This window comes from Tachypleus tridentatus, chromosome 8 (genome assembly GCF_004210375.1).
Source record: "Tachypleus tridentatus isolate NWPU-2018 chromosome 8, ASM421037v1, whole genome shotgun sequence".
Taxonomy (NCBI): domain Eukaryota; kingdom Metazoa; phylum Arthropoda; class Merostomata; order Xiphosura; family Limulidae; genus Tachypleus; species Tachypleus tridentatus.
Genome location: NC_134832.1, coordinates 101,538,717 through 101,555,101, shown reverse-complemented (window position 1 = coordinate 101,555,101; position 16,385 = coordinate 101,538,717). Strand labels below are relative to the sequence as shown.

At 31.9% G+C, this 16,385-nt stretch overlaps 2 protein-coding genes across 2 annotated transcripts in view; one reads left to right on the top strand and one right to left on the bottom strand.

The window, feature by feature from the left end:
* The window catches only part of LOC143223076 (delta-1-pyrroline-5-carboxylate dehydrogenase, mitochondrial-like), a 69,069-nt gene extending 67,628 nt beyond the window's left edge, over positions 1-1,441 (top strand). The window contains exon 14 of the mRNA XM_076450501.1: positions 408-1,441. Within this exon, the coding sequence (XP_076306616.1) occupies positions 408-523 (116 nt within the window). The 3' untranslated portion in view covers positions 524-1,441. The remainder of the gene's footprint in view (positions 1-407) is intronic.
* LOC143223075 (calmodulin-binding transcription activator 1-like) overlaps positions 406-16,385 on the bottom strand; it is a 40,052-nt gene continuing 24,072 nt past the window's right edge. Inside the window, exons 9-11 of the mRNA XM_076450500.1 lie at positions 9,964-10,090; positions 8,323-8,448; positions 406-7,150 (exon numbers count right to left, since the gene is read on the bottom strand). Coding sequence (XP_076306615.1) covers positions 6,966-7,150; positions 8,323-8,448; positions 9,964-10,090 — 438 coding nt within the window. The 3' untranslated portion in view covers positions 406-6,965. The remainder of the gene's footprint in view (positions 7,151-8,322; positions 8,449-9,963; positions 10,091-16,385) is intronic.

Genomic DNA, 16,385 nt, shown 5'->3' with positions numbered 1-16,385 from the left:
TTTGTACCATAATTCATGAATTAACAAAGTGAAATATGTTGTTTTTATAAAATAATCTGTAATACTATGAATACAGCAATCTTGTGAAAACCTTTGTTGAATTGTGTGATTCTAATAATAGAGCAGTGAAAGTGTATTAGATCATTTCAGCTCTTTTACAGTACTGCACTTGATACTCTGGATATGTGTTTAGTGTTATATTAGTTCAGTTTTAATTTATGTTAGTTACATTTATATTATTGGAGTAAAAGACAAGACTGTCTTAATGTTGTTTAGTTGCTTTATGTCAGGTTTGGAAGTTTCCTTGTAATGGTAAAGATATGTTGAATGTTAGTAGGAATGTAAAGTTCACCAAGTTGATTGTATTTTGTCATAAAACATTTGGATGAATTCTGTTGATTTATTAGGTACAAATGACAAGGCTGGAGGACCTCACTGTTTGTTACGTTGGACATCTCCCCAAGTCATAAAAGAAACATTCAAACCTCTGTCTCAATGGTATTATCCATACATGAAGAACTAAACCAAGCTCTGGATGCCTATAGTTGAAAGTATATTTAAAAATTTAAATTTCAGTTCTGTGAAGTTTGACCAATTGTGATAAAGTAAATGTTCTTCCAAATATTTTAGTTTTAACTGAAACATACAGTCACAACACCATTTTGTGAGATTGAATCTATTGTGCACAATTTTTGTCTTAATCTTCTGTCTGTTTTTAATCATACAAACAGCAGTTGCAGTTGTTTTAAGATTTAAAAATTGTGTAATACTTCTACAAGGTGTATATGTTAGTATAGACATCTCAAATCCCAGAAGTGGGAATTTCTTTGATTTAAAAAAATACATATATGTAAGACAAACACAATTAATCAGTCCACTTCTTGAAACTTTTTGTTAGATAAAACTCAAATTTTAAAATATTTATTTGACAGTTTTAATTTTAATGTTCTTTCCCTTGGTTTCTGAATCTCACTCATTTTGTTAATGATCTTAGAATAACTTGTATTATTGTATTAAACAAATGATGAAAATGGCTTTAACCTTTTCTTTAGTAGATTGGATCTGTTTTTTATACATCAGTTTATTGTTAAGTTCTATCTTCCTGAAATTTTGTTTTTGTTATGAACCTGTAAAATTTGAGCAAAGTTTAAGTTTTTCAGATATACCCCATTTTAATGGACTTCTCCTCTTCCAGAAATGTAGACTTAATGATGTGATGTGTGTTTCCTGGTGTTAGTAGAAATTTTACTTTTTATATTATACATATTTAAGAAGTATAATTAGTATGAATGAGTATTTAGTAACCAAATGAGCCCTGTGGTGCTCTGTAAAGTTTCATTAGAATATCAGTGTTTTGTCAATATTTTAACAAAAGATATTGGGCAGATGTAACACCTAAAGACGTAGATGTTTCAACACAATAAAATGTTGTCAATTTTAATGTTTTGTACTCCCATTTTCAAAAACATAAACCATGTAATGAATCTAAAAAAAAAATGAAAGAAAGAGACAAGTACTATATTTTTGTGGAAACATTTAATTACACACAATACACATGGGCCTCACAAGAAAAGGACATTTCTTACCACATACCCTTTGTTCTTCGAGCACCACCTGCTACTGTTTTTCTTACATGTGAGTAAAAAGAATCAACAAAAAGGAATAAATCTCTGAAATCTCAACAGCTATGTACAATAACAACAATAGAAAAAGTTTTGGGAAGCTAAACTGGTAATAGTTTATGTGGAAATGTTATAAAGTATGAGAAATTTAACTTTCAGTTAGTGATTTTTATGCCTTTAGTGAGAAACTGTATCTTGTAATATTTTAATAATTGATTTATTTATTTGATTTTATTTTTTTAAAATCAGGCTTTTGACTAGAAAACTCATTATGATGTTTAAAGAAATTGTAAAAGTTAAATATCAAATTAGTTCCAGGTTTATGGTATGAAAATTCAAGTGGTCATAATTGAATAAATCTCTAAGTTTCTTCATTCAACTGTATTAATAGTTCCATAGAATTTACAAACAAGTATAACTTTTTTTTTTAAACCTAAAATTTCTTATAATATTTTGCTGGCTTCAATTGTATTACATACATATGAAGCTTAAAATAACATTAATTTTCACATACTGTTTTCAAATAGAATACCTTGTAAATTAAAAGTTACCTGTTTTTTTCTAGTTTTGATAGCATGGAAAAGTTATTTTGCTTTTTTATAGTTGTTTTTTCAACTTTATTAATTTATTGATAAAGTGATAAAATGTTTATTTCAGAAAACTTCTACTGAGCATAAAATACTCATAAATAATATATAATTGAAGAAGTACTAGAATATCCTTTAGTAAAATAAAAGGTAATTTAAAAATTTTAAAAAATATTGTACTGTAGGATACTAACATTCTATAAATTGTTCTGTGTGGGAGAATAAGCAAGTTTCGATGCTTGTACAGATGCTATCCATTTCACAGTATACAAATATTTCATCTTTTCTAATTTCTAATAATTTAAAAGAATATATTTTGATTTAAGTTTCTATTTGCAAAACTTTTGAAAAATTAAGTACATGTTTTAAATTTTCAAATTAATAACTGCCAAAAGTTTAATATTATTTAATTATTAAACTGCAATAACCAAAAAAACTTATCTATTTTTTTTTAACATGCATTGGTTTTTAAAATACATATTTTAAAACTTTTTTTATTATTTTCAAATGTCTTTTCTTTATTATCTTGCAAGAATAATTGCCTGAACTTTAGAAGAAAGTTTGAACTAGATACTAAAAACAATTTAGGTTTAGAGTTAATAATAGAATGACAATATGTGTATATAGGTTAAGTGACATAATGTTACAATATCTAAATTAAAGTTATTGACAGTAGAAATTTAGAGTGGCACATTTTTCTATAAACATTAGAAATATTTTGAAAAAGTAAAAAATTGCGATTAGCCAGGCTTCAAATCTATGATTCTGCTTGCTATTAAAGTTATTAATAAATTTACACTGTATAAATTACTAGGAAGATGATGATGTTAAAATTATTAGCAGAATGACAGAGCATAAGTATTTTCCAAATGAACATTTCATAACTTATTTTACAGTTACCACACATATGCCTATAAAATTGACAATTATGCAATGATGTTTACAATATACAGAAACATTAACAACATTAAATACATTGTAAAGATAACTGCTGCCTAAATATTTGCTTTTTTGTACTTATCTGGCAAAAATCTCACATTTATTTTACTTTTAACATCTCTGAAAACCATCTTTTTTTTTCTTCAAAAGTGAGTCATTAGTTTTTAAAATATCATTAGAAGTTAATGGTTAAAGGTCAAGAATTACATTCTATGTGTTGATGTTGCTGAGATGTTTGTGAAGGGAATTTGTTAAGTCGAACATTTTGTAAAATCAGACCTTGAGTATGTCTCAGTTTTTATATAATTGGTTCTGAAAAGAAAGTTTGTACTTCTGAGAGCACACATTATTGGGTATCTTTTTATGCAGATATGAATTGTCTATTTTACTGTCCCTACAGGTAAGTGTAGGTTTTCAATTACTTTGTAATACACTGAAAAACCTCAGGGTTTCTGTGAATAGATATCTAGTATGTTTTAAGTGATAAAAGCAATAATGTTATTATTTTTAAGACAAGAACACCTTTTCATTTTGTTTTTCTTAGTTTTTCAATGTATAGTTTAGGCCTTTTCCAAATTATATACTCTGACTTGCTGTGTGTATTGTGTGATTTTACTGACCCACATATACACCATTAGTCAATTACTTTGTAGGTGGTTCATGTTTAGTTATTGTAGTTGTAAACTTGAGGTAATGGTTGCTGAATTTTTTGGCAAAAATATTTCAGACACTTGGACCTTTTATATTTGCTGCAATGAATTTGTCAGAAGAATAGATGGAGATTTGATTGTTAATTATTTTCTTGAATGGGCTTCTGTATTAGAAGAATGTCTTCAATAGGTTTCTAAATCAATCTCTAAAACTGCAAAAAGAGGCAAACATAAACAACTCTTATGGACTTCTGAAGCAGTACAAAAATCTCCAAAACAGTACTTAGTTTCCAAAATACAATATGTGCAGTGCAAATTCATGTGACTTTCAGAATTTTACAAAAGGTTTTATAAGAAAAGTGGAGTATTTTATCAATGCCATTAAATAAAGGGAAAAAAAAATCTACTGGTAATGAGAATTTCTGAATGAGGGAAAAATTTCATGAAGAAACTTCAATCCTTAATATAAGTAGAACAAAGATAAAACTTTATGATGAACCAAAAGTTTTGATAAGACAATACCCAATGAAAATAGCCCAACAGTCAGTGCAATGTCATTTGAACCAAATATTTGGAGCCCACAGTTATTGATACAAATAGAACTAATTTTACTGTTCTTTCATAGATTTAAACCACTATTATTTGTTCTGTTAGGTTTTTGGTTAAGTGATGAACATTTTACCAGGATCTGTGAGCCATTCTCTTTAACAAATTATTTTACTCTCTTTGCAAAAGATCTTATTGTTTCACATTCTCATTGTTAGTTGCTTCAGTTTATCTTTGTTTCTAATGCTAGGCTCCACTGACCATTAAACCAATTGCTGGAATTTGTTTGCTTAGGTCTTAACAAGAACAGAAAGCTTTTTGTAAGACCATGAGAAAAGTTCACAAATCACATGAATCCATAAAGCAAGGAACTTGCAAGATTGAAACACTAAGATATATCTATGCCTTGTAGGATCTTGATAAGAATATTTAAATCTTTGTTCCATGACAGCTACAAGTACAATAGGGATATATAAATATTAATAATTTCTGGACCAGATAAATATTTTGGTAAGAAATATAAATACTTTGTCCTTTGACCACTTTAGGCATTAAGATTTCAAAAAACATACATGTGTCCTGTGTTTGATAGCCTGTTTTTATTTTTCTGTGTTGTTTTATGATTTATTGTTAAATTACAGACTTAACATTTTAAGTTAAATGTTTGAACTAATCTACATTTTCTGTAGCAGGAATAAAATTATACAAGTTGCTTGCTTCATGTACTTACAATTAATTTTGCATTTATGTTGAAAGTTTAATATTTTTCAAGGATCCACTGGATTGTTAAGATAGCATTTTAAGGCTTAATGTAGGATTCATGGAAGAACAGGGGATTTAGTTGATAGTACTTCAGTGGAGATTGATAGGTAATTTTCATTTAATGTAAATTAAAATTGATCAAAGGATTTATTTTGATAGATATCAGTAATGAATATTCTTAAAAATCCTTTTTTCTTTCTCAATGAAGTTGGGGATGTAAATAAAGTAAAACTCAAATCTCCAAAATGTCTTGTTCAACTGTTGTATGCTTTTAACAGAAACCACCTTTCAATTCTTCAAGCCTACTTCAGTTATTAAAAGAGTTTCCTGCAGTCTGTCTTCATTACTGTGCAAGTTCCTAGTCAAATTCAAGGGTTTCCACAGTCAGTCTTTATTACTGTATGAGTTCCTAGTCAGTTTCAACCCTATCGTAGTTATTACAAGGGTTTTTCGTAGTCTGTCTTCATTACTGTGCAAGTTCCTGGTCAACTTCAAGCCTATCTTGGTTATTACGGGTATTTCCTGTAGTCTGTCTTCATTACTGTGCAGGTTCCTAGTAAACTTCAAGCCTACTTCATTATTACAAGGATTTCTTGTAGTCTGTCCTTATTACTATATGAGTTCCTAGTCAACTTCAAGCCTATCTGAGTTTTTACAAGAGTTTTCTCCAGTCTGTCTTCATTACTGTACAAGTTCCTAGTCAACTTCAAGCCTATTTCAGTTATTACAAGGGTTTCCTGCAGTCTGTCTTTATTACTGTATAAATTCCTAGTCAATTTGAAGCCTGTCTCATTTATTATAAGGGTTTCCTGCAGTCTGTCTTCATTACTGTGCAAGTTCCAAGTCAACTTCAGGCCTGTCTCAGTTATTTTGAGGATTTTACCCAATACTGAGTTTGAATTTCTATATTATTAAGGTTTCTAGTTCAATGTCCACTCTAAGCTGCATACTTGCAGGATGCCTTTTGTGTATCATGCTTTGTCTTAGTTACTGTGATGTTCCTTACCCAGTGCCATTTATGTTTAACTTACTGAAAGATTTGTCAGCCAGCTTCATCACCAACTGTAAAGATTATCAACAACCTTTATTGTTCTCTCAGTTACCAAGGTTTTAAACTTCACTCTTCTAATTACTCTACCTCTTAGTAACTGTGAGAGTTTCTTTATAACTTTAGTTTTTACTTAGTTCATGGATTAAAAATCATTTTAGATCTATTTTATGTTTTTTAGAACCTCCTAGCTCCCAGCTAAATATTAAAGTGGTTCACACTTAATTTTAGTTACTGTAAAATATCCTAGTTATTTTCAGATCTGTATCAACTGCTATAGAGGTTCTAACCAAGGTTTAAAGTCTTTCTAAGTTGCTTGAGATTTTAATATATTTTGTTGTCTTCTTTTCATTGGTGGTGGTATTAAATGCTTATGTCTCTGCTGCATTTGAAAGTTCTTGTATCAAATAATGTCAGGTTTTTCTCTCTGATGGTTTCAAGAAGTATTTCCTTGGTTTATAAGTAATATCATTCTTTTAATAAATGGTTTTCTTTATCTTTAATGCAAATGCATTATTAAAGTATGCCAAAGTTCTCAAGAGATGAGGAAGCAAATATTTTGAACAGCTGGATATTCTTGTTTAGTAAGCCAATGGATAAATTTGTTAGTGCAGAAAAGACTCCCATTAGAAATCAAAGAAAGAACACTTTCTAAAATAAATCTTTACATGAAAAAACCAATTAAGTGAAAAGAAGCTTTAGCCCCAATACAGTATTTTTTTTTCTTTCTCACTTATTAGTTTATTTCACATAAAAGTTTATATTAGAACATTTGTTGGTCTCTTAGTGTACAAGTTTGAGATCTTCTGTATTACACAGTTCTCGTAGATACTTTCTTTTGATCAGGACCAGGAGAGTCACCAGTACATAGAGGTGAGGATGAAGGCTCTACAGAAGGCAAATCTGAACAAAGATTCATTGGCAGTTCTGATGGAATGGAAAGCCGAGATTCCATTCCTTTCAATCTTTCCATTAATGAAAGTTCCAAGACTTGCCCTATGTGTAGAAATTAGGTTAGAAGTGATGTACGTAGTTAATCTAAACAGTATGCTAAATATAGCAATAGAAATCGGTGATTATAAAGGTACATAGTGGAGGATGCTAAATGTAGATGGTAGGCTAAAGCTACCACCTTTCATGCAGACATGATTAGGATAACAAAATACTTATATTTAAAAGTATATTATTTAATATAATAAAGTACCATTCATAAATCAAGGTTTGTAAAAAAACGTATACCTTGGATAATTACTTTCATTAGGGAACCTTGTTTAACTTCTATTACTACACCCTTTCTTGCCTAGCATTTTGTAAAATTGAACTTATATTTTATTTTGACTTTTCCTGCCTGCTTCTTTTAGTTTTTAGCATTTTGCCTTATGACACACTGATGTAGATTTTAACATCAGGATATTTCGGCACCTTAGTTAACTCATGATGGGAAAGAGTTATTGTAATTCATACCTAAAATGCTCGTCCTTTCAATCATAGGGTTATTACTACGTCATGGTCAGTCCCACTATTCGTTGGTAAAAGAGAAGCCCAACAGTTGCCCGTGAGCTGTGATGTCTACCTGCCTTTCCTTCAGTCTTTCACTGCTAAATTTGAGATGGCTAGAGCAGATAGCTCTCGTGTAGAAGAATTGGGCTGGTAAAACTTTTAAAATTATTCTCAAAGCAAGTGTTGGTTAATTTTGTCTTAATGTAACCAATAAAGCAAAAATTTCTATTATTGTAACATTTCAAACTGTTAATATTTCATTAGACTAACAAATAAGTTTGATTTATAGTCCTGCAGTGCTGCAAATGTGCCTAGAAAAGTAAACTTACTAATACTTGGCCTGAGTCGCAATACTTTTGTCACGAGATAAGTGCAGCACCATTGATTAGTGTACCAGAGTGTGGATTGGGCGTGTTGTTGTTCGGGAACGTTACCAAAAAAAAAAAACACTTTGCTCCTTGGGGCTGGGGATGTGTTATAATAACAATCGTATTGTACTATTCTATTTGAGTGACCCGTAGTTGTGGGTGTTGTTATCCAACTGTTTTCTTTCCAGACTATCACCTCAAAATTAGGGATAGCTGACATAGAAACAACCATCAAATATCTTTGTGCGAATTTAACAAACAATGACAAGTAGCTATGACATGTATTAGGACGTTACTTACCGTCCATGTGACAGGTGCTTGAGGTTATTGTACCAACAATCTTCTTGTGATACTCGAAAGACACAGAGTTGGAGATGACACGGCCTTCACACGCTACTTGGAGCCTCACCACTGCTGCATCATGAGCTAAGGAAAAACAATGTGAAATAATAACATAAAAATATTGTAACCTTATAATCAGTAACAAAATCCATATCATAATCAGAGTAGGAGATAACACCACAGTACACTTTTACTGCGAGTGGATAATTTGGAGTTATTTATTCTTAACATAATTTCTTTCTAGTCGTAATTATTTCACTTCGGCTGGAACGTATACTTCCCACTGTTTACACCCCTACACAATGCGACTGGGGGTTTCTATTCATAGTGATTTGATCCATGTTTTGAATCAGCGACTGAACTCATTGTCGTTAAAAATTGCCGCACTAGACGTATGGGAGTAAAATAAATTGGAAATTATTTATTGGCATCTCACCTAATGTTGATATGAGGTTCCCTTAATGTTTACCACTCAATCCTTTGGTGGCCAACAAGATGCCTAAATGAAATATTTACCAACTGTGCCAGAATCATTAGAAGAGTAAACAGTAACACCTATTACTATATAAGTGTACTTGAGGCTCTAGACTCAGAAGATAGTGAAAATGAGTCAAATGCGTGATGATGAAGAAACAATGAGGCAAGATTATGATAACCTTCTGTCCTGGAATGATAATAAAGATGATGTTCCTGGACCCAGCAAATGTAAGTGTAAGCAGGATCAACAATGGGAAACTTTTGTCCTAGTCGCAGTGTGAAGGAGTTGGGAGCACTGGGAAATATACGTCCCACCCACAGTGAATTAGTTAAATACGGTCGTGGTCGTGGCTCAGTGGTAATTTTGAGTTAAAATGCTAAAAATTGGGTTTCAATACTTACATTAGGCGGAGCACAAGTAGCCTATTGTGTAGTTTTGTGCTGAGCATCATTCAAACAAACAAAACTCAACATGTTAATATGTTAAAAAACATAATGATATGGATTTGTGAATAGATGAGAAATTTGAATATTTATATCTTTCAAACCTAATTATGAAACAGAGTGACTGAATCTCATAAAGTTGACAGTAATACACAGAAGCATAGAATTGAGTGAGGAATAGTTAATGGTGTATGTCACCTTAAACTTTGTCCTCTGCAAAGAGTTGCATACGAAAGTTGGCTTTTAAAGTGATTTGTGTGTATGCTTTTGCTAGTTTTGGAAATAACTCGAGAAAGGTTATTTGTTTTTGAATTTTCAAGCATAAGTATAAATAAATTAGCATGTGTACACTCCGTTTTTGACATTCTGAGGTAGATTTTTGACAGATGTTTAAATGTTACCTTGTGTAAGAGAAGGTGTTCTTGCTCCATTAATGAAATATGAGGACTGGTGAGATTTTTGTTTTAGTTTTACTTAACAATGTAGTGCAGTGATAAATTAAGGAAACGTTCCATACTAATACATTCAAAAGGTTTATGCTATAAAAGTGCAGTTATGAGATTCTGATGAAGAACGTCTCCTAATTTTCGACTCTTAAGCTAGAGTTAGGTTTCCATCATATATTTTATGACAAGTACGAATTTAACCAAACCAAAGAAAAAGAAAATCGATATCTACCTGGACAGAAGCATCGAAGAACTCCATTCTGAACGAGAGTGGTTGGCACGCTAACGCCATCGAATAAAACAGTGTAGAGAGAATTTGATGAATCCCATGGACCCGATATGAGAACCTTGATTCCACCCTGATCACAATATGTTAAAAGACAGCTTATGAACAGGTTTCATTCGACATCATCCTTACTAATGAATAACTTTGTTCCATATCTGAACATGTTAAATAAACACTGAACTCTAAAAATAGAGAAGTAATTTGAAAAACAATAAACCATTGTTCAATGCCAATTACTGAACCACTGTTATTAATATCGTCATCATAAGCTTATGCAACTCATTACATGAGTTTAAGATAAAAATGATATGATGAAATAGTGAAAGTAAACTCACGTTTTATAATGCACAATAATAACGGGCGAGGGATTTCTGTTGCCTAAAACAATCCAAGTAACTACACCTAAATGACACTTTAAAACACATGGTGTGCAGAAAGAGGCTAAAAGTTCTTTTACACTGCATAGCCCATATTATTTTAGGAATTTCGAAAATAACTCTATTGCAGATATGGAATCCTTGAACAGCTTGTCGTGAAGTTTGCAAGCAGGAAGGGTCTGGTGTTTCTGTAAGACCACTTTTGTGGGGCATTTCAGTCATGATGTTGGGATCCATAAAAGCAGCAATGGGAAACCTAGTGTTATGATTAAAATCAAAATGTGGATCGTAAGGATCTCATACAGAACAGGAAGTTTGAGCACTTTATGGAAAGATCTAAAAAGACCGAAATATGATAGCGTAGGGTTAAGTGAGATAAGGAATACTGGTTCACAAAGAATTAAACAACTGCGTGAAAGACTCCACACTTATTTTAAACAGGGCAGTGTTAGGTTTTCAGTAAAATCCCATCAGCTACGTTCGTATACCTACATTTAGTAGCAAAATAGGGAAAATCAGAAGTTTTCAAGATGTTTAGGAGCAACGAAATAAAAATTTATCAAATACCAATGTTTGGAGGAAAAAAGTTGTAATAACTGGACCACATGACCAAGGGGAAAAGAATGAGTTAGAAGAGATTGGTTATTTAATACAGTTTTGTGACAACATTCTAATTAAAGAACTTTTTCAGAAATTCTGTTGAAATAGAACGTATCCATGAGCTAAATGTGGTTTTGATCAAAATTCAGTTATCGTACAAATAAATAGGACTTTGAACAACTTTGAAATAGTAGCTTGGCAAATAATTTTGTGACAGAGTTTAAAAACTGGCTAGAAATATTAATAAACTAAAAACTTGTAAATAAGATGGGCTGAAGACTAGTGGATTATTTCCAAATGAGTGTTACATAGATCAAAAGAGAAAGTTGAGGGGAAGAGAAAGAGAAGAAAGGGTAAAAACAAAACCTGGATGAATGACAGGATTCTTAAAAAAATATTAAATAACATAATTATCAATACGGTACAGAAATATAAGGAAGCAGATAGAGAATCGGATGTTTGTGTAGACAGGAGAATGGAGAGTATTTGAGAGGGAAATGTGAAATTTAGAAACGCGAAGCGACATATATATAAAATGTAAAAAAGAATGAAGATTTGAACGTAAAAACTTATTTTCCAATGTAGCCATTAAAGATGCAGACGACCAGATACCACCTAAAATTAAGTATGCTAAAGAAAGGCAGATGTGATCTGTGAGAGAATTGTATAGTTATGGCAAAGAAGAGGAACGGGTACTAGAAGTGGCAGAATCAATTAACAGCGGTTCACAATTCTAGAAAGCCTTTAAAGTGTTAAAAACTGAAAATATTGTGGCGTAGATGACATTCCAGCAGAATTCTAAGAAGAATTGGACATTTTAAAGACTGGACATGCGACTGCAATCGTAATTCCCGTCGCACTAAATATACTCGCCCCCTCAGCTGTGGCTGCGTTACAATGTGTCGGTCAATACAGTATTCGTTGGTAAACGAGTAGCGCAAGCGTTTGCGGTGGGTGGTTATGACCAGCTGCCTTTCTTTTCGTCTTATACCGCTATACTATGAACGGCTAGTGCAGATAGCCCTCGAAATTCTAAACCCTTCCCAGGAAACCTATAGCTAGGAGTAAAAAAACTTTTCAAGAAAAAAGTTAAATCGAGGGATGGGTAATATAAATTAAGATACAATGAAAACAAGATGGTAAGGATAACATTGGCATCATCCCTACATGATAGCACAAGCACACGATGTAGTAGAACGTCAACAGGCAAAAACAGGATAAATTATACTCAATTGTGATTGAATAGTTACATATATGTTGCTGTGTGTTAAATGTGCGTTTGCTATTATATAGGAATAATGCAAATTCCATCCCTGCTATCTTGTTTCATTGTTTTTGAAGGATTGATATTAGCCATCCCTAAACTTACTTCATTTTATGAAAACTTTTTTATTTACTTTTTGTTTAGGGCCAGGCATGGCCAACCGTGTTCAGGCGTTCGACTCGTACTCCGAGGGTCGTGGGGGCGAATCCCGGGCGCCCTTTCAGGCGTGGGGGCGTTATAATGTTACGGTTAATCCCACTATTCGTTGGTGAAAGAGTAGCCCAAGAGTTGGCGGTGGGTGGTGATGACTAGCTGCCTTCCCTCTAGTCTTACACCTCTAAATTAGGGACGGCTAGCGCAGATAGCCCTCGAGTAGCTTTGCGCGAAATACAAAACAAACAAACAAACTTTTTGTTTAATTTTTAATGCAATGTTTCAGTAGACATCGGGAAGCTGTATTTATAACCAAGTTTTAAATACAACGATGTTCCAAATGTAATATTAATTGTTTATCTATTATTAGCTGGTAATTCCTGTTTTACTCTGTACTTAAGCTTTTTAAAGGAAATGAAATTTCTATTTAAAAAACTATCTTGAAGAGGTAAGTAATGATAGCATCGTTACACTAAAATTATGATTTGTAAAATTACTACTAGTTATTAATAATACTTATAGAAACAGATAATGTCTTCGAAACTTGGTCACCTCTCTGAAACTGGGTAACAACATTGTTTTGTGTAGAAAAAAACAGAAGGAAAAAAAACAAGAAATTCAAACTTTTTGCTATGATATTTACAAACATTCTCAGAACTTGTAATTCAGTCATTACATAGATATTATTATAAAAGAAAACACTGTATAGTATTGCAAAGTTCTGGTGACCTGTTGAGGAGATATTTAAAATACCATTTCGATTAACAATCCATGCCACCCCTACATAAGCATTGCTACCACCTACGAGATAGACTGTAACCAACACAGAACTGTGAGCTCGACCAGTCACACTTCATAATTAAACATAAGATTGAGAATGAATTGCCAGAAGACGATAATTGTTTTAGAAGAGATTGCAGTGCTTGAGAGAGAATATTTGGCCTAAGGATGTTAGGTGAAAGAGATACAAAGAAAACAAAAAAATATATATTTTTTTATGTTTGAGTCTTTACTAAAGCTTTTGATAGGACTAACGAACAATAATGCAGCTGGTTGGAATAGATCAAACACATACAAAAACCTGAACAGTTTGTGTACCGGAGTCAAGAAGCAGTACTTCCAATTACAGAGAACTAAGCATTTGGTTTGCATTTAAGGATGTGTGGTGTCATTGACATTTGTATAATTTGTATGCTGAGTGGTTTATGATAAAAATAATTATAATTACTTATACAGAATGGATCAATCAATGTGAATGAAAATATCTGTAATAATAAATATGGTGATGATACAAAATTTATGGATGAATTTAAGAAAGAAATATGTTCTATCATAACTATTGGTTACCCGACAGGCTTCCTGGTAAATAGTAAGACTTTGGACAAAAAAAGTGTATCTAAACAAAACTAAGGCAATGGTAGTTTCACGATATGAGGAAACTCTCAAATTATGTAGAAGTGTAGATGGCAAAGAACTGGAACAGTAGAGGAGTTACTTATCTGGGGATAAACATGAGTATAATGACGACACCTATGGACAAGAGATAAAGCAAAATATAAAAATTATAAAATGCTATTCTTGATTCTTGATCCATTCTTCAACCTCAAAACACTGTTCATAAAGATATCAAACTAAAATTAAAAAGAAACTATTAGAGTGTTACTATAGTTGGAAGCATTTGGAATGTGTTATTCTAGAACGATGACAGAAAAAGACTAAAGATGGAGTATTAGACGTGTGGAGACAAAAAGATAACTGCTGGACAAATATATAAAAAGGAAGATGTGCTACTTTAGATATGTAGTCATATCTTAAAAGGCTGTCAGAGATTTTGGTGGATAATATCGAAGGAAGAAAATGAGAAATAGGCAGAGGATCATTTGGTTCATTGTCATTAGCCAACAATTTGCAGATGAGAAGCCTGAAATAGTTATTTTGGTTAAGCAACGAGGAATAGAGAACAATGGAGCACCAAAGTCATCAAAACTTACAATTAAGGCAAACACCGTGATTGGTTGATTCACCAAAGCTCCAGTGATTTATTATCTGAGACTCAAACAAAGTCAGTAGAGTGAAATGCCGAGAGTAAAATCGCGTTTTTATATTATTTCTCATTAATAAAAATATCAGTTTTTTGTGATTCGTACAGACGGTTGAGTAAGTTATATTTAAACGATTTTGAATCTGCAGATCATCAAGCATCGTGACAACCACAACAAAAATAAAGTCACGATGGAATGTTATATCAGAACAGAACTACATTTTGATAATGTGAGTTGCTGATCAGTAATGTAATACTACCAAAAATGGAACATTATTGTGCGAAGAGTACGTAACAGAGCCTTTTAATGTAAATTGTTCATAAACTTACATAAAAAGAGGTATTCATATTGGAGATTTAGAATTTCCTCGATATAGATATGCCTTACACTTAGTGGTAAAAAAGGAACAAGGATCACCTTTGGACCCAGGATCATCCAGACTGAGACCTGCATTAAGCCGTACCCCCACCACAATAGGGAAAGTGTGACGTTTTATAACAGGTAAGAATTCACGAATAAAAAGTTAGAAGCAATAGGGACTTGCCCATTGCAATAATATGCAACATAATCAAGAAAAATCCTTATCGGTAAAAGTGGCAATTCACGTGTACACAAGTTGCTTCAACTGTCACTTACTTTAAGCAGTTAAAGAGTGAAGCCTGTACTCATTCTATTCAATACAAAATCATACTGTTCAAGTTCACAGACGGAGTTTCTATGATTTTACACACAGATTGTTGAAACGGCTGTGAAAAAATATCGATATCTTAGATCAAAAAGGTTATGTAAAGTAGCAGAAAGAAGGTGTTTATTTTCGACATTACAGTCTTAAGACTAAGCCTTTTGCAATTGAAACCACGCTGCAGAACTGTTGTCAGTATATGTTGTCGTCATCGCTTAGAACATGACCTGATGTAGTGACATAGACTGCAGCAACGTAGTACGTCTCTCATAGAAGTCGTTATCAAAGTCGATACCTTGAAATGTAAAGAACAATGTCACGTTTTGGAGGAAATTAACCATATTTCCCATTCTTAATCATCAGGTGTATTTCAAACCAATTTGTTCTTTAAGCTATAAATTAGAATGGGAAATAATTAAAATTTTAAAAATAGACAATACCATCGATTTTTAATAATTATTTGGTAGTGAGATGAAATAATAATTCATTATTTTACAAAAAATAAAAAAGTTATTATTCCTTTAACCATTAAAAGTTAGTCGTCATCTTTTCAATAATTAAACAACAATTTGATATGTTTTTAGTGGTACAAATTAATCATTTTCATTCCTCCAGTGGTATAGCGATATGTCTGCGGGCTTACAAAGCTAGAATCCTTGTTTCGATACTCGTAGTTGACAAACATCAGATAGCTCATTTTGTAACTTTGTGCTTAATTCCAAACAAACAATTTGCCTTACAGAAAGGATTATTAAAGTAACAGGAAATGTGAACCACGGGGAATTGTTCATAACTGCAAACATCAACTTATATTAGGTAAAATCCTGTAAGATCATCTTATTGTCATTAGAAACTTATCATACTAGAAATAGAAATGCTTGATCCTTCTAATTTTGGGTATTGCAAGACTTCAATTGATAGTATACTCTTTTGAGTTGTTAAAACTAATTCTAATAAAAATTTACAAACTAGAGTCTTTCAAAACAAAATAAATATCAAATACAAAATAAAACCTATGTATATGTATATATTAGTTTTAAAAATATATCATTTCACTTTTTAGAAACATTCCTATATTACATAACATTAAAAAAGCACAAAACAAAAGTTAACGTCTTTGGTTTGAAAGTATTTAGAATGATATTTTCCTTTTCAATTAATTTTTTTCAGTTTCCTTTTTTACGTTTTTCATATTCATTTGTAAACCCTCGCTAGGTGGAATGAAAATAACAGTTCATTAGCCTAAAACC